General features: G+C 36.5%; 2 protein-coding genes across 2 annotated transcripts; both read right to left on the bottom strand.

Moving 5' to 3' along the window:
* Positions 1-6225: 6225 nt before the first annotated feature.
* Positions 6226-7687, bottom strand: LOC139845298 (uncharacterized). Its single transcript, XM_071835557.1, has 5 exons — positions 7527-7687; positions 7120-7167; positions 6907-6987; positions 6592-6800; positions 6226-6328 (listed from the first exon to the last, which is right to left on the bottom strand). The coding sequence occupies exons 1-5, from the start codon at positions 7546-7548 to the stop codon at positions 6236-6238; spliced, it is 453 nt and encodes a 150-aa protein (XP_071691658.1). The 5' UTR covers positions 7549-7687; the 3' UTR covers positions 6226-6235.
* Positions 7688-15070: 7383 nt separating this feature from the next.
* LOC139845297 (uncharacterized) lies at positions 15071-18652 on the bottom strand. The gene is made up of 5 exons (XM_071835556.1): positions 18550-18652; positions 16773-16826; positions 16581-16664; positions 16304-16476; positions 15071-15516 (listed from the first exon to the last, which is right to left on the bottom strand). The coding sequence occupies exons 1-5, from the start codon at positions 18569-18571 to the stop codon at positions 15424-15426; spliced, it is 426 nt and encodes a 141-aa protein (XP_071691657.1). The 5' UTR covers positions 18572-18652; the 3' UTR covers positions 15071-15423.
* Between the last annotated feature and the right edge of the window lie 377 nt (positions 18653-19029).

Here is a 19029-nt window from a genome sequence, read left to right as displayed (position 1 = left end):
ATTATTTTGTGTTTTTCCATTCTTATTCCCTTTTCTACCAATTTTTCCCAAACTCCTCTTACTTTCTCTACCTTTTTATTTCTGAATTGTCATTCTATCATCTTTCTTTTACATTTGGTTTATTATCCATCCTTTTGTATTCACCATCTGAGTTCAATTCATTCCATAAACAAACAAATTTCATACTAAACAACATCGATTATATCAATTATATCATTTATATGTAAACAAATGAACCACACAATATTAGCAGTTTTCTTACACAATAATGTAATATTGCAATTTTCAATTATCATTATTATTAAAATCCATTGGATCGGGTAAAACAGGTTTATGGATCGAGTATACGAGCTGGGTAAATGAGTTTTTATTAAAAGCCATCCCCGACCCAGAAAAATTAAACCCATCCCTAATCTCTAGACTCGTAAACCCGCACCAGACCCAGTTCAATAATGTCGGATTTCGGGTATCCTATCGGGTATGCGTATTTTTACCATCCGTAATAGGGGGTGGTATCCCCTACCCTGAAAAATATAATGTAGCTAGCATTTTCAATAGTAAGCTATGAGGTATAAGACTTTTTGTATAGCTGCCCCAATAAAAATAACACAAGGTCATCCTAAAATATATATGGAGTAATTCATCTCCAAGGCTCACTATGTCTAAATGATTGCTCATATTCGTATTCTATCTTTATTCTTTATTTTATTAGTACCAATTTTTATCAAGGGTGATACCAAAATTGTATTTACTAACATATACCTTATCGGTTATTCCAAATAACTACTTAAGATTTTTTTTCTATTTTTTTTAAAACAACAATTTGCTCATATTTTGCAATATATGAAAATTCTACTCGTAATAGATTTATTTCCAATTAACACTAAAATAAGTATTAAAAATGGCTTTGTACACTGAAAGTAGACAATACTAAACGCAAATTAAATCACCATATTTGATTAATAGTAAAACATGCAAAGCCTCAAATAAGCATTTTAAAAATCATTGTGATCGGCTCTTAGATCATTTAGGGAACAGCATGTCAAATTAACTACTAGCCGTGGGTGAGATAATTTACAGAATCTAGTTATAATTTTAAGCTGTAGGCAACAACTTATTAGTTCTTTAGTTTTCACATCTCCGGGGTCAGTATTAGAAGACGCGATAATCAAACGATATAACAATTATTTTTGCAGGTAAATTAACCTGTATAATCATACTCTACTAAAATCATGCATCCAACAAACAGAGACGATGATAGATATTCTTATTCACCAACATCCAAATCATTTATTAACTAGTCAAAATATTGTAGTCCATAATAAAATCATAGGCACTCAAAGTGAGCACAGTCTGTTATTTAAGAGAATTAAAAAGCTGTAATTGTATTGATCAGTTTATATTGATGAACTTGAATTGATACAAGCTTGAAAATTAATTTCTTTACAATGAAATGCTCAACTATTTATACAACAAAGGAGTAACAGCTAATTGGTCCTAAAGAGCCGTTGGGAGTTATAGCCGTTGATGGCTTTTATTTTATTTTCTAACAGAATAAAGGAACTAGCCGTTAGACATATCTTGGTCAACTCTAATCAACTCTTTAAAGGAAATGATGAATTGATAACAATTCTGATCCTTTTATTTCAACACTCCCCCTCAAGTTGAATAGTGGGATCTCCGAAATTCAACTTGACTAATACTTCTTTAAATAGTCTTCCATTAACTGATTTGGTGAGGATGTCTGCGAGCTGGTCTTCTGATCTCACAAATGGTAGAGAGATGATTTCTGCTTCAAGCTTTTCCTTGATAAAATGTCTGTCGATTTCAACATGTTTTGTCCGATCATGTTGAACTGGGTTTTCTGAAATAGCAATGGCTGCTTCGTTATCGCAAAAAATCTGACTATTGTCTTCTGGTGGAAATCCGATTTCTGTTAGTAGCTTTCGGATCCATAAAGCTTCTTGAACTCCTCGTGCTATCCCTCTGAACTCAGCTTCAGCACTTGAAAGAGCTACAACCTTTTGTTTTTTACTTTTCCATGTAACCAGGTTCCCGCCAACTGAGGTAAAATACCCTGATGTGGATTTTCTGTCTCCTTTTTCACCTCCCCAACTTGCATCTGTATATATTTGAGTTTTGAGGTGTCTGTTGTTTTTGAATACAACTCCATGTCCAGCTGTTCCTTTGAGGTATCTGATGATTCTCTACACAGCTTCCATGTGATGTACTTGAGGGTGATGCATAAATTGGCTGACAACTCCTACTGCATACGCTATATCTGGGCGAGTATGAGCAAGGTAGATCAGTTTTCCAACGATCCTTTGATATTGAACTTTATCTGCAAGTTCAACTCCTTCTTCAATAAACAACTTCTGGTTTGGGATTGCAGGGGTCTCGGCTGGTTTGCAGTCGATCATTCCTGTTTCAGCAAGTAAATCAAGCACATATTTCTTTTGACATATAAATATTCCTTGTTGAGATCGTAAAACTTCAATCCCTAAGAAGTATTTTAGTCTTCCCAAATCTTTCATTTCAAATTCGTTTGATAAATTTGTTTTTAATTTAAAAAATTCATCTCTGTCATTTCCTGTAATTATCATGTCATCAACATAAATAATCAAGCAAGTTATCATTTTGTTTCTTTGTTTTAAAAATAAAGTGTGGTCTGAATTACTCTGTTTATAACCATATTTTTTCATTGCTAAGGTAAATTTTCCAAACCAAGCCCGAGGGGATTGCTTAAGCCCATATAAAGATTTTTTAAGGCGACAAACTTCCCTATTTTTGAAGTTTTCTGTGAATCCTGGTGGAGCTTGCATATAGACCTCTTCCTTGAGCTCGCCGTGTAGAAAAGCATTTTTCACATCAAACTGGTGAAGAGGCCATCCTTTATTTGCGGCAACAGAGAAGAGAACTCTAATGGTGTCAATTTTAGCCACCGGTGAGAAAGTCTCGGAATAGTCTATCCCATAAGTCTGAGTATATCCCTTGGCAACTAGCCGAGCTTTGTATCTGTCAATTGTGCCATCTGGTTTGTGTTTTATTGTAAACACCCATCGACATCCTACTGGCTTCTTCTCTTTGGGAAGAATACATTTTTCCCATGTATCACTTTTCTTCAAAGCTTCCATTTCAACTTCCATTGCCTTTCTCCATTTTTTTGATTTCAGCGCTTGTTCTATGGTAGTTGGTATTTCTTCAGAGTATATCGCGGAATTGAATTTCTTTGCTTCTTCTGATAAATTTCCGTTGGCAATATTCGCCATTGGATATCTCGATCTAAGAGCTTCTTTCTCTGGATCATATCTTTTAGGTGGAACTCCCCGGTTAGCTCTTGGAGGAAGTACATAACCTTCATTTGATTCATTTTGACTTGCAACAGGTTTCACTGGAATCTGTTGAGTTGATTCGTGATTTGAACTTTGCAGTTCGTCGGGAGTTGATTCACTTTGATTTGAACTTTGCGGTTCGTCGGGAATTGATTCACTTTGATCTGAACATTCTGGTTTATCTTGTGTTGTAGTATTTGATGTCTCGGGATTTGGTGTTGATGTTGATGTTTGGATATTGTCGGGATTTGATATCGGAATTTGGATATTTGGAATTTGGATATTGTCGGGATTTGAATTTGGAATTTGGATATTTTCAGGTTTAGGTGTCCATTGTATCCAACTTAGAGTGTCATTATCCTCTTTCTCCCCCTCACTTGTGAGTTGGGTATGATAAAAATATTCTGTTTCGAGAAAGTCACAATTCATGGTAGTGTAGACATGACGTTTCTTTGGACTATAGCACCGATACCCTTTTTGGTTGATCCCATAACCAACCATCACACATTTTTCCGCACATGGATCTAGTTTGGTGCGCTCACTTTTTGGGATGTGAACAAAGACGGAACACCCAAATATGCGAGGTTCAATGCTAAATGAGGTCGGAAGGGTATGAAATTGGGAAAGAGTATCTTTAGGAGTTTTTGTGCCCAAAACTTTAGTAGGTAATCGGTTAATAAGATAGGTAGCGGAAGCAAGAGCTTCGGGCCAAAAACTTTTCGGAGCCTTGGATTCAATTAATAAAGCTCTTGTCATTTCTAAAAGTAGTCGATTTTTACGTTCGGCTACGCCATTTTGCTCGGGAGTATGAGCACACGAGGTTTGATGAATAATCCCATTATTTTCGCAAAAAAGTTTCATTGATGAGTTTACAAACTCACCCCCATTATCGGATCTTAACATTTGTATGTTTTTGTTAAATTGAGTTTGTACCATTTTATAAAAGTGAGAAAATTTATCAAAAACTTCTGATTTGTGGGTTAAAAAATAAATCCAAGTCATTCGTGAATGGTCATCAATAAATAAGACAAAGTACCGGAAATTTCTCCCCCCAATAACCGGTGTAGGACCCCATACATCAGAATGAATTAAAGCAAAAGGAACATCTTTTCTCGTATTACTTGGTTTAAAAGTACTTCGGTGGCTTTTAGCCAAAATACAAGTTTCACAATTTAAAGCAACATTTGATGGAAAAAGACTCGGAAATAAAGCATGTAGGTATCCGACAGATGGGTGACCCAACCTCCTATGCCATAACCAAGCTTCCCTCGAAGGTGTTCCGTGGGCAAGCATCACGGTACCTTGTTGGGTTACTTCGTTCACATAGTACAACCCGCCCGTTCGGTGCCACGCCCAATAATTTCCCCAGTTCTGATATCTTGAAGGATACAGAACGCGGGATGTAGTAAAACGGAGCAATTCAATTCTTTTGTAACGTGACTAACGGATAAAAGTTTATGTGACAAGGTTGGAATATATAAACAATTAGATAAGTTCATAGTTGGAGTAATTTCAATTTTTCCACCCCCTTCAACTTGTACAACACCCCCATTAGCCGTTTGAATTTTACTAACCCGAGGTTTTGATTGAGCATAAAAATCGGATTTTTCAAAACTCATGGTGTGTGTAGCACCACAATCAAAAATCCATTCGTTACTTTTTGTGCTATTTGAAACTACATTTGCTTTACCATTTAAAAATCTAGTGTCAAAAATAGAAATTCTAAAAAAGTTGGTACTGTTTTGCAAATTCTTATCAATCATGGATTTATTTGAAAAAGATGTAGAGATGGAGGGACCCCTTTGCAATTTTTGGTCAACAGAAGACTTGTGACTACAATTCACCACGTGAACTTTCTTTTTATCCACCCATTTCTTATCATTTTTCTCATGTACAGTCATTTGCTTTTTATCTATTTCCAAGTTATGTTTTAATCCAGTTCTCTCTCTTGTCTCTTGAAGACAATAAAAACGATTATGGGTTTCAAATGTTGCTTCATCTCCGATTGATGTCGGAAAGTTGTATTTATGATCTAAAGTATTTGCTCTTTCAGTTTTTAAGCAATTAGGGTTTTCCCTTTTTTCTATGGCAGATTTTCGTGACGAGAAAGTGAAAGGAGACTTACCTCTGACCTTTTTATGGGCGATTCTTGAGGCGCCGCTGCTGGTAACCTCTTGGTGGCCGCCGGCTGCCGCTACTTTCGCCGCTGCCGTCACCGTTTTGCTGTCTTCCCGGTTGCTCCACCACTCGGGGTAACCAATAATTCTAAAACAGTTATCTTTAATGTGTTTAGACATACCACGGTATGTACATTCCATTTGTGGTGTCAATTGGCGGTTTTCTACAGTGAATTTTGTTTTGATGGTTGTGGATTCTGTTGCCCCCCCTTGTGACGGTATTTTATTTGACCTTGCCCCAAGGGTTCGTTGGCGTAGAACTTCCAGGTAACTCTGTTTGCTTAAAACGTTGGTCGGTTTGATGTTGGTTTCATGATGAACTGAGCTACCGTCGTGAGACATGGCGGCTCAATTCTTTGGTAAATGACTGAAGCTAAATTGGTGTTTTGATCCAAGATCAACACTATAGCTCTGATACCATGTTATTTAAGAGAATTAAAAAGCTGTAATTGTATTGATCAATTTATATTGATGAACTTGAATTGATACAAGCTTGAAAATTAATTTCTTTACAATGAAATGCTCAACTATTTATACAACAAAGGAGTAACAGCTAATTGGTCCTAAAGAGCCGTTGGGAGTTATAGCCGTTGATGGCTTTTATTTTATTTTCTAACAGAATAAAGGAACTAGCCGTTAGACATATCTTGGTCAACTCTAATCAACTCTTTAAAGGAAATGATGAATTGATAACAATTCTGATCCTTTTATTTCAACACAGTCTACTCAAGCGGAGAGACCTGAACCCTTCCTGCACTCGGTTAGCATGTCCATGTAAAATTGACACTTGCTGATGTCACTTCCAGAGCTTTTAATGCACTGCAAGTGTAACAAAAAATATATCAGTAGAGGAATTTTTTTTCAAAATAGAAATATTTTCAACCTATAGTAACCTGTTTCCCCACTATCGAAATCTAATTAAATAAACGTCTCAATTAAAATAATAATTTTCAGAGACAAGTTATTTACTCATTCCTCTCGTTTACTTAGAATAATTTCATCATTACAACCCACAAATGTTGCAACGTAAGGAAGTTAGAAAAGAGACACATGCATACAGAAAGAGAGATATAGAGACGTACATCTTGGAATGCCTTGGCGTGCATGCCACAAGCATCAGAGTAGGAGATGTTTGCTACAGTTACTTCTGGGGGGCCCACAACAGGAATAATGACTTCTGGGGGGCCAACATCAGGAGGAGCAGCAACAGTTTCGTGTCTAATTGTACGAGGACCCATCACAGCATCCACAGCCCGATGAGCAACAGCATTTCCAGTACCAAACGCCATACCTACCAACAACAACACGTAGATATAATAATAATTAGAAGAAGAAGAAGAAGAAATAAAGGAAATACTAACAAGTGTGTATAGACGGTTAATATGTAGTTGATATACCTTCAGCTATGGTTGAACCAATGCCCGTTGAACCACGACTTTTAACCTGGACATGGGCTGGAGGGGGTGCACGCTTGACTGCAAATGTAAAACAGCTTTAAATGTAAGTTGGGACATAGGTAGGTGAACACGCAATCAAAACATGTCCACTGGTCATAAAGAAAAACAATGGCAATAACAAATAAATAATTTTAAACATTTATAATGCTGGGAGTTTGCGTGCTGGAGAACGGGAACGGGCACGTGAACGAGCTGACCTTCCTGCAATATAGAATGTTAGCACAAGACACTCACATACATGACTATGTGAAACTAAAAGCATCAAAAACAGAATATAATGTCTATTAAATTTAGAAGGCCACATGTGAGATCCATCACGTCATGAGTGACAAAAAAAGAGACGTATCACTAAATTTAAAAGGCGATCCGTTTTCACCATTTCTTATAAGAAGCGGAAGGTCTTAACATTGTCCATATATATTTGCTTGTTTTTCATTAGCAAAAAAAACAAAACAAATAAATAAATTGAAATAATCGAATCGTCATATTCTTGAAAGTTGAAACAATTAAATTAAATCGAATATAGAAATAGGATATACTAATTGTTCGATGACACTTACCACCGGAGCTTCTGCGAGGCATGTTAATTTTTCTACAATCAAAATGAACAGATTACGAGTAACCCTGAATTCGTACCTTGTGGTTAGGATTTTTATAAGGAAGAATCTCCATACTGGGTTTGTACGACGTGCTATTAAGTTGCATCGTGTGGGCAACACGAAATTGTAATTCTTCTAGAAACCTTTTTTTATTTTTATTTTATTTATTACTTATTTTTGGTTGGTGTACTCCGGAGTATTATTTAGTACTGCATGTATTATTTATTTTTTAATTTTAATTGAGTTTAATTTTATTTTAAAGGATAATTTTATTTTAATTAAAAAAACTATTTTATTTTAATAATCTAATTCTAGTTTTTTCTTTCAACAAAACAGATACAGGGAAACTAATACTTGAACATTAACATTAAGAATGATAAATAACTAAACAAGTGTTTAATGCTAATATTAGCTAACTTTGGTGGATCTGAGTAATTAACTTATGGTTAAAGGATAGGTTAAAGGGACGTGAGAGTGTGATTGAACTAACTATTAACTACTAAGATATCACTATAAGACCACTCCCAGCAGTACGTACTGGGGAGTGTCTTCCTCACCTTCATCCGAGGGCGCCGATGTCATTGGTGCCGCCCTCGGCCGCCCTCCGACGACATCAACCAACTCGTCCTCGAAATTTTCATGAATAAGCATAAGTGAGCACGAACCAAACTGATAAAATGGTGGGTCCTTATTCTCCCTTCTATTTTTTATTTGCCGTTTTTGTTTAGAGCTTCCAAATCTTCATAAAAATGGAGATTTGGTATGAAAATAGGTAGAAGATGATAGGTGTGGAAGATGATAAAAATATTATATATTGCCTTGTTGAAAAAATATAGACCATGTAAGTATTAATATAAAAATATAGACCATGTAGTAAATTGGTGGTTGTCATCAAATTTGTACACTATAATACAAGTACTTTTTTCTTTTAATTTTAATCATTATCATTATCATTATTTCAATTATTTTATTTGTAAAATACCGAGTATTTATTTATAATGTCAACGTATTTCTACTACTAGTACTACTACTACTACTAATAATAATAATAATAATAATAATAATAAATCGGTTATCTGTAAAGGGAGTTGACAATGATTTTTTATACACCAAAATTTACTATCAAAAACAATGTTGGAATATCACTACCCCATTTGTGTGGATGAGAGCTGTGCAGAGCAGAGATAATAATAATATTTTTGGGATGCCCACAAGGTGTTTGTTAAAAGTCCTCAATGAGTTTTATCTTGGCTTCATGGTTTTAATTATATTACGGTGTATGAGGTTTTTGCATCTGTCTTTTTAGCTATGCACTACTACTAAAGTTTGTGTGTAGCTATGTCACATGCCGCTGTGAAGTTTCATTGTCCCTTTGTGGGTCTTAGTGGCTGTCAAAATGAGAGTGGAAATGGGCTTGTTAGAAGTTCTCTTATCAAGCATCTTAGTGATCGTCATTGTGGTATCGATGCGCGGGATATCACTCGACATTCTCTTACTTCTAATTTGGGTGTTTATACTGAGGCTGATGTTACCTTTAGGCGTATGAGGATTTGGTTATGTAGTGTTTGCTACAAAACACACACGGTACGTGCTAAGTGCCGTCATGGTAGGGGCCCAGATGTGCCTCCCCCCGATGAGGGAAATGGTGTTGTTCGTTTTGTACTTCATAATTTTACCAAGCCACTAGCCCCCTCTTCTCATGCTCGACTTTGTATTGAGGATGGTTCGGTGCGTGATCATAACGATGGTTTTGATGTGGCTCTCCTTGATCGTTTGTTCTCTAAGGGGTTTCGCACGGTTAAGTCTATCCCTCCCAAGTGTCGTTTGGGTTTTTCTCGAGTTTTGAAAGGTGCTCTTGATAAGGTGGTCTATAAGCCTGATGACATTTCTAGTTGGGTCTCTTTGTTGGTGTTACCCTTTTGTACCCTTAAAACCTTTTGGCCACGGAGTTTTCGTGAGTCTAGGACAGCGGGTGGAAGTTTATAGCTTGTGAGGGAGTATTTGGCAGAGGATTCTCCTATGTTGTCAGTGGTTGATGATGAGGTCCTTGATTTGGAAGAGCGTAATATTAAGCAGTGTCGTAGGAAGATTTGTGATGGCCATTACACCGCTGCAGCTCGTGTTCTTTCTTCATCAGGCGTTGCTCCTTATAATGACGCCACGCTGGCGGACTTGCTGTCTAAGCATCCTTCTTCTATAGCTCCATCCTTGCCTGATTCGCCGGTTGATCACCTACACCTCGTTACGACTTCTGCTGTTGTTTTGGGCCAGATTAAAAGTTTTCCTCGGGGCACATCATGTGGTAGGGATGGTTTACGTGCACAACACCTTATGGATTGCTTGAGTGGTGCTGCTGTGGCAGTCTCGGATGAGTTGGTTGGCTCTATTACCGGGGTCGTTAATCTCTTTCTAGCTGGAAGGTGCCCTATGGAATTAGGAGAGTATATAGCTAGTGCTCCCCTCACACCGCTTGTCAAGCCCGGCGGTGGTATTCGTCCTATAGCTGTGGGTACTGTTTGGCGACGTCTTGTTTTGAAGGTTGGCGCTGCTATGGTTAGCCAGTCTTTGGGAAGTTACTTCGATGGTCTTCAATTTGGTGTTGGTGTTTCTTCAGGTGGTGAGGCTATTCTTCATGCTGTGAATCGGTTGATTGAGGATCGTGGCTCTGATGTTGGCCTCTCTATGTTATTAGTTGATTTTCAAAATGCATTCAATCTTGTTGATCGTACGTTCATGTTACGTGAAGTTCGCCGCCTTTGTCCGAGCATTTCTCAGTGGGTTGAATTTTGCTACTCTAATCCAGCAAGATTGTATTATGGGAACCACACCTTATGGTCTTCTCAGGGGGTGCAACAGGGTGATCCCCTTGGTCCGCTGCTTTTTGCTTTGGTCTTACAACCCTTGGTTTCTAAAATCAGAGATAATTTTGAGGTTTGTCTTCAGGCGTGGTATTTGAATGATGGCACTATTATTGGGGACACTTTGGTGGTGGGGAAGGTTTTGCATTTGATTATGGGGGATGGGCCTCGTTTTGGGCTACATCTCAACGTTGAAAAAACAGAAATTTTCTGGCCTACGGAGGACCCTCGCAGCAGGCAAGCAGGTGTCTTTCCTCCTAATATTGCTCGACCTTTAAATGGTGTTAAGTTGCTTGGGGCCCCCGCAAGTTCCGATCTTGGTTTTAGTAGTGAACTGGTGATGCAAAGGGTAACCAAGTCCATTGCGCTTATGGATAAGGTTGCTAAGCTTGATGATCCTCAGTGTGAGTTGTTGTTGCTTAGGGCATGTACGGGAGTTTCTAAACTCTACTTTACCTTGCGTACTTGTCCTCCTAGTATATTTGAGGCGGCTCAACGCGCTTTCGATGGAGCCCTTCGATCTTCCTTGGAGCGTATTGTTACTGCTTCAGGGCCTGGGTTTGGTGATTGGCAGTGGCGGCTTGCCACCTTGCCATTTGCATTTGGAGGGCTTGGTGTTTATTCTGCGGGAGATGTTCGTCATTATGCTTTTCTGGCTTCTCGATTACAGTCTGCTGGGTTGCAGACCAAGCTCCTACGTCATGCGGGTATTGTTGGTCTTGGTCGTGCTTTTGAAGATGCATTGGGTCTGTTTAATAAAACGGTTGGGTTTGATATTTTAGGTAATCAGAGTGAGGTCGCTGCCCCCATACTCATGAAGAAATTGGCAGATGTTTATTTCACAAAGGTTACTGCTTCTGCAGAATCCACTTTTTCATTATCTCCCCGACAATCAGCCTTATGGAAATCGCAGCAGGGTGATCACACCTCTGCTTGGCTAAGGGCAGTCCCTATTTTGGGGTTGGGTCAGACGATGAACGCAAAGACTTACCGATGTGTGTTGTGCTACCGGTTGGGTGTTCCATTGTTCTCTATCTCGACGGCATGCTCTGCCTGTTCAAGGGTTTTTACTGGGAATATTTTCGGGGATCACGCGGTGTCTTGTGCTGGTATGGTGGGTATTAAGCATCGACATAATGTTGTTCGGGATTCCTTTGTTGATGTTTGTTATCGATCTGGGATTTCAGCGAGAAAGGAGGTTGACATTGGGTTTTCTGGAGGGAACGACAGGGCCCTCAGACATGCAGATGTGTTACTTTATTCCTGAGATTGTGGTCGCGATGTTTGTGTTGACTTGACAGGGTCTTCTCCTTTGACACAGTCTGGGCTTTCTGACTTTGTCCCTGGACGTGCTGTGGTTGATGCGGCTCGTCGGAAGCGGGTCAAGTACGAATCTAGATGTCAGGCGATTGGTTATGGTTTCATTCCTTTCTCATTTTCTTCCCTTGGGGAATTAGAAAAGGATGCTGTTTCTTTGCTAAAGCGGGTTCAGAAGAGTTCGATGGCGCAAGATATTGGTGCCGGTGCTGCTGCTCATATTTTTACTAGGATAAGTTTTGCTATTGCTAGAGGTGTGGGGGCCCAGATTGTCTCTAGGCTTCCCACTAATTTTTTGTAAGTTTTAATACTTTAAGTTTATAATAATAAGAGGATAATAATAAAAAAATAAAAATAAAAATAAAAAATAATAATAATAATAATAATAATAATAATAATAATAATAATAATAATAATAATAATAATTTGAGGAAGTATGTCATGGTTGACAATGGTGTGTTATGAGAGTGTTATGGGAGGAAATGGTGAGAAAGGAGGAGAGAGAAAGCTGATGTGGCGCTGAGGAAATGCTCATGACGGCGTCATGGTTGGGATTGGTCTAAGGACAAGTACAACATGTATATATACAAGTATATATAGAGTTAGTATGATGCTACATATATCGTTAACCATATGCATACCGGATATACTAACGAACTAGAAGACTTAACCATATGCATACCGGATATACTACCCGCTAAGCGTAAAATCAATTAGAAGAGGCTTTCTGCAAACGGAAAACGTTAATCGGATTGGCGGATGTCAACGTCACTTATAATGTAGCAAAAAGACCAAACCCATCAAGTGGTTTGGAACCGCTATTGGTTGCAGAATTTTTTTTTGAAATAGTAATATTTTTTAATATGTTTACAAAACTAGAAATTTTGAAAAAAACTTTACAAAACTAGTAAAACCGGAGTTTCAAACTCCGATTTGGCCAAATCGGTGTTCCAAAGTCCGGTTTCTATCTACTTTGTCCACATGGCAAACCGGACTTTGAAACACCGGTTTGCCACGTGGCATTTTTTTTTATTTTTTTATTTTTATTTTTTAGGATTATGGGATGAGCTCGTTTATTTGTTTAGAAATTTTTTTTAATTATTTTTGCTAGATTTAAGGGATGAATATTAATTATTAATAAGCTAATTTGAAACTTCTTTTAATGTAGTTTGAGAAGTAAAAGTTCAGATAGTTATTACTCCGTAATTAATAAGCTAATTCTTTTAAGGGATGAATATCAATTATTAACAATTAAATTTTTTTTAAAACAAATAAACAAGCTCATTCCAGAATCCTAAAAAAAAAAAAAAAAATGCCACGTGGCAAACCGGTGTTTCAAAGTCCGGTTTGCCATGTCACTCTGCCAAGTGGACAAAGTAGATAGAAACCGGACTTTGGAACACCGGTTTGGCCCAAACCGGAGTTTGAAACTCCGGTTTTACTAGTTTTGTAAAGATTTTTTCCAAATTTCTAGTTTTGTAAACATATTAAAAAATATTACTATTTCAAAAAAAAATTCATTGGTTGCACAAGCTATTGATTTCTCTTTTGGAGGTGTTTGAATGTATACGATGAAGAATACTAAAGTTGGGATACAGATTCGGGTTAGCTTTTGCTATTAGAAGTCAAAATAAATTTTGAATGATTTATAAAATAAGGGTTTTATAATTTTGGAGTGTTAAAGATTAAGGTGAAAAGGACAAACTAAATGGAAAAAGAACAAAGATCGGATTATCTATACGGAAAATTCATACCCTCATAGGGATTTCACTTGTTATAAGTTCACGGGAAATTCATACGGCAAACTAACGATTGGACCATCCATGAAAGCTGTGTAAACCACAAATACTCCGTATCGAAAAATTTATTTTTGACTATCCTAACAATTTAATACAAACCACATTGAGTATCCGTGTAATTTTTCTAACCAATATGTTTGAACCTTGCAGCCAAGTTGTTGAGTCTGTGCATTGCTCCTTTACTAACTTTATTTTGTTTTCGCAAATTTGCACAAAAAATGGGTTTGAAGAGAGAGGCAACATGGACGAGATTGATCCTGCCAAAGAAACTTGAAGGGGGTTATTCATCAATATTCTCACGGGTAGACAATGCATAGTGTAAATTCCTGTGTTTGCTTAATAATAAACACGCATGTGCTATTTGTTGTTTAACATGTCTTTTACTCCGTAAGATGTTTATGTGATGTCTAATGTCTGAAACTATGTGAGCCGGTGAAGATGTGGTCCTGAAGTCTGCATACTGGAGATAAAAGGTTGTTTATTCTTTCTTTTTTTATCTGCGAAAGTCAATCTAATTTTAAATAAAGGTAATTTTGATATTTTAAGAAATTATTAACTTTTATATACTAAAACAAGAGCCAAATTAAGTCGTTTTGGTTCTTCTCAATTTATCAAACGACACACATGTCTCAACTTTCACATTTACCCCTTCATCCAGGGTTTATACGGTATATTTCTCATTTCTTTAGAGGTATAAAACGTAATATTGTTTCTTTATTAAAAAATAAATAAATAAATTCCACTCAAATTTTCAACGGATCATATCTTCCTGCTCGCCGGGAATTAAATTTTTCCACCACTACCGTTCAACTCGAAATAATTTTACGAACACAACGCAACTTCCTATACGCGAAACGAACGTTTTTTTGAAAAACGCAACATCTTTCGAGCTAACTTCTGTTCACAACACACCCGCAGCAACGCATTTTGCGATTCTGTAAATACATAACGTTACGTTAAATATGAGTATGCAACCCGAAAGCCCCGCCGCATCGCGAGGGCCGATTCGGATCTAGTTTTTACTATTGTTTGACTAAAAATAAGAACATTACTAAAAATACGAAACATTAATAAATTAATAGAATTGATAACATGTCATAAAAAATCACACAGTAACGAATCATAATGAAGTCGCTTACGTTAAGGTAATGATCAAATTAATCATAAAATCGCTTACGGTAGGCATACGAGAGATTGAAATAACAAAATTAATCAACGATAGAAAATAATTTGACGGAGTTTTGCAATCTTATGTAGGTTAGGTGCATAGAGATTTGATGACATGGGATAAGTTTAGAAATGTAGTGGATCAAAATGTCTTAAAAAATATGAGAAGCTATATTTTAGATCTTTCTAATTAGAAGACATTTAAAGATCTTATTTGTCATGTTCTCAAAAAAATACATGTTAAATAAAAACGACTTACCGCATACAAACACAAGATCTAATAAGGTCTTCAATGTAAAAAAACAAACACCAACGTAGTGTCTCAATTCTCAACTAAGCATTTTAAAAATCATTGTGATCGGCCCTTAGATCACTTAGGTAACAGCAGGTCAAATATATTAACTAGTAGCCATAAGGTAATTTACAGATTTTTTTTAGTTACGGTTTTGAGCTGTAGGCAACAATTTATTAGTTGCGTGAGTTTTTTCGGTTTCACATCTTCGTGGTCAGTATTTAGAAGATGGTGTTCAAATGGTAACAATTACATTTGCAGGTAAATCAACCAGCATAATCATACTCTACTTAAAGCATCCATCCAACAAGCAGAGACAATGATTTTCATCAACGTCAAAGTCACTTATTCAAAATATTTTAGTTCATGTCCCAAAATCACAATAAAATCATACGCACTAGAAGTGAGTACGAAGAACAGTCAACTCAAGCCGAGAGACCTGAACCCTTCCTGCACTCGGCTAGCATATCCATGTAAAATTGACACTTGCTGATGTCACTTCCAGAGCTGTTAATGCACTGCATGAGCAAAATAATTACATCAGTAAGTCAGTAACCTGTTTTCCCACTATCAAAATCTAAAGGACGAGAACTAGATCAAAAACAGCATTTTCAGAGACAAGCTTTTTACGCATTTCTTTCGTTTTTATAAAAGAATTCATCATAGCTATTTTATACTGAAGAGAAAAAAAGCTTCTAACCACCACCTTTGTCCGGGGTCAGATAGAAGTTTAATTAATTTCAAAGTCAAAAGGATTACTCTGTTGACAACGCTAGGATTATAACGTGCAAATAACAACATATAGTTTCCAACCAACTATGATGACAATTGTCATAGCATTATTGCATCATGCAAACAAAAAAGGATTACTGTATGTGCCAGCAAAAATGATCATCATTTTACATATTATAACAGGAACCCTTGCAAGTTTTACAAGGGCGTACCATCGTACCCAAAACCTCGCGTTTTGACCTCAAATCAACGTCTTAAACATTCACATAACATTTGTCATTTAACTAGCCCGTGTTTGAAACATTTCTCACAACTCTTATAACATTATAAAAAACTTCACATGTATATGACTCTTGGGCATGGCCAACAGTCATCTATTAAATTCTATCTTATAAAATGTTACTCAGTAGTCAGTACTATGAGTGACAATGTTACATGATAAAACCAGCCTTCATTACAACCTATAGTTCCCAATTTTACTAGCTTCATTCACAAAATGCTGGAAGTAACCTAAAGAAGTTAAAAAAATAGACACATGCATAGGGAAATAGATAGAGAGAGAGAGAGACATACATCTTGGAATGCCTTGGTGTGCATGCCACAAGCATCAGAGTAAGAGTTGTTTGCTGCAATGGCTTCAGGTGCAACAGCAGCAGCAGCAACAGTTTCGTGTTGAATTGTACGGGGACCCATCACAGCATCCACAGCCCGGTGAGCAACAGCACTTCCGGTACCAAACGCCACACCTACCAACAACATAGTTATAATAAGAGATAAAAGAAAGGGACGTGGATCTTTAGTCAAAATAACACCAAAAAGTGTATACACGGTTGATATGTTGTTGATATACCTTGAGCTATGGTTGAACCAATGCCTCCGAGCATTGATCCACCATTGCTACTCTGAACAGGGGCTGGAGGGGGTGCACGGTTGACTGCAAAAGTGCAAACGTAAAACTTGAAATGTTAGTTGGGACATAGGTAGGTGAACATACTATCCAAACGTGTAAACTGGTAATGACGAATAAAAAACACACATTTACCTGGTGCTGGGGGATTGCGTGCTGGAGCACGAGCAGGTGCACGAGCTGACCTTCCTGCAATTTGAAATGTTAGCACGAGACGCTCACATACATAGCTATGTGAAACTAGTCACATCACAAGTAAAATATAATATCTATTAAACGTAAAAGGCAACATGAGAGGCGTATTAAGTCACAAGTGACAAAAAAAGTAAGAGATGAATAACCTTGTAGTATTTGGATAAGCCCCTTTTGTGGAGTTTATTTGCTTAGCTTTTAAAAGAGGGTGAAAATAAGCTTCCATTTTCTATAGCTTATTTGGTTAATAAGAATAAAACTATGATAATAGATCAATTCAAACAGCTCCAGCTTGACCTTATAGCTTATCTAAGCTAAAAAGGTGGAATTAAAAAAATAATAAGTAAAATTAAGGGCTTATTTTTTTTCTGATAAAGGTCACTCCCAAATTGAATACTCTTTCCTACAGTCAAGCGTTTCACCCTAAGACTGCTCCCAATGGAGACATGTCTCCAGCTTAGTCCTCAGCGCCACATCAGCGCCACATCAGCACTTTTTTCCACTTCTTTCTCAGGACTAAACACAGGACTAAACACTCCCAACCATGACACTCCTTCCTTCTTTTTTTTTAATTTTTTAATTTTTTATTTTTTCCAAAATAATATTAATTTAGTTATATATATTATAAATAATAAATATTTAATAACATAAAACTAAAATTTCATTATTATTATTATTATTATTATTAATGATTATTACATATTACAATATTACATATTATTATTATTATTATTATTATTATTATTAATTCTTTATTCTTTATTATTATTATTATTTAATTAATATTAATATTAATATTAATACTAGTAACCCATCGGGCCATCCAGATATATAAAGCTTGATATATTGTATTTGTATGTATTTTTTAAAAGGAAAATTAAATTGAGGTGGGTCCTATATATAACAACAACCATCATCTTCCCCAAACTTGAAACACCATTTTCATTTTCAGATGTAACTTTCAAACCTAAAATTCTTCTTTTTTTGTTCACTACTTATCAAATTCATACAACAAAATTATTTAATTATATAAACAAAAAGGAAAAATAGCAAAAAGAACCCGTTTGTATCGTCCACAGTTATGATCAAAAAGCACGAGCGGAAGAACGATAGCCTGGGCGAGGCCCTGGACGGCCACCTGGGCGGCACGCTGCCATCGACGCTCAGGTGGGCGAGGTGCTGGGCGGCCCTGTGGACGGCAACGTTGGGAGTGCTCTAAATGTCAATTTGAATAACTAGAAACATACATAAATACATGTATAGAGAGATAAACGAAGGCCCCATCTATAAACGAAAACTTAAAAATTCCTCAACGAAAACCTAAAAATTCCTCAGGTTCCAATAAAATCGATTACAGAACAACTACACGTGGATAGGTTAAAGCTAAATCTCGAACAAATATGTCATTTTGTAAAAAAAAAAAAAAAAAAAAAAAGGTGACGTCATGTAGATTGGTGATTAAATTCACAAGTCACATATAAATTGAAGATAATTAGTCATACGATTGAAACAATTAAACTAGGAAGTGGCCAGTTAGCCCAATTCGTTGGGCCGAAAATTTTGAATCGAAAAAACAAAGTTTCCTAGTAGAAAAAAAAAAAAGAAAAAAAAGAAAAAAAAAAACTGACTACTGTAACGGGTTACTATTCATGCGCGCTGTTATATATGTTGTAAATGAAACATGTAAATAGTAATCGTAGTGATTGTGGATGAAACTTACCACCGGAGCTTCTGCGAGGCATGTTGATTTCTAGAAAGGAAATGAACTTAGAAATGAAAATAATATTACTAGTAACCCTCGCACCTTGTGGTTTGAGTTTGCATAAGGAAAAGTCTCCTACTGGGTCGTACGATGTGCTTAATAAGTTGTACCGTGTGGTTTGGGCAACACGAAATTGCTGATTCTTCTAGAGTTTGTTACTCCTTTTTTTTTTTCCTTTTTTTTTTTTTTTGAAATTTGTTTTCTTTCTAAAATAACGAACAAATGTTAATTTATACAACAAGGTAATGAAAGGCTCAAAACTAAATAACTAAAATCTAACCGCTATTCAAAAACACATCACAACCAACTGAATCAAACACTAAATTAAACTAAACTAACAACTAGATCGTCACAAATGCAAGAGAGCAAAGACTACAATAAATTCAACATAATGAACCTCATTGAAAATTGAAATCTGTAATGTTAGCGTGAGAAGTA

Source organism: Rutidosis leptorrhynchoides, chromosome 4 (assembly GCF_046630445.1).
Source record: "Rutidosis leptorrhynchoides isolate AG116_Rl617_1_P2 chromosome 4, CSIRO_AGI_Rlap_v1, whole genome shotgun sequence".
NCBI lineage: Eukaryota > Viridiplantae > Streptophyta > Magnoliopsida > Asterales > Asteraceae > Rutidosis > Rutidosis leptorrhynchoides.
Note: the sequence above shows the minus strand (reverse complement) of the source record. Positions and strands in the feature narration are given on the sequence as shown.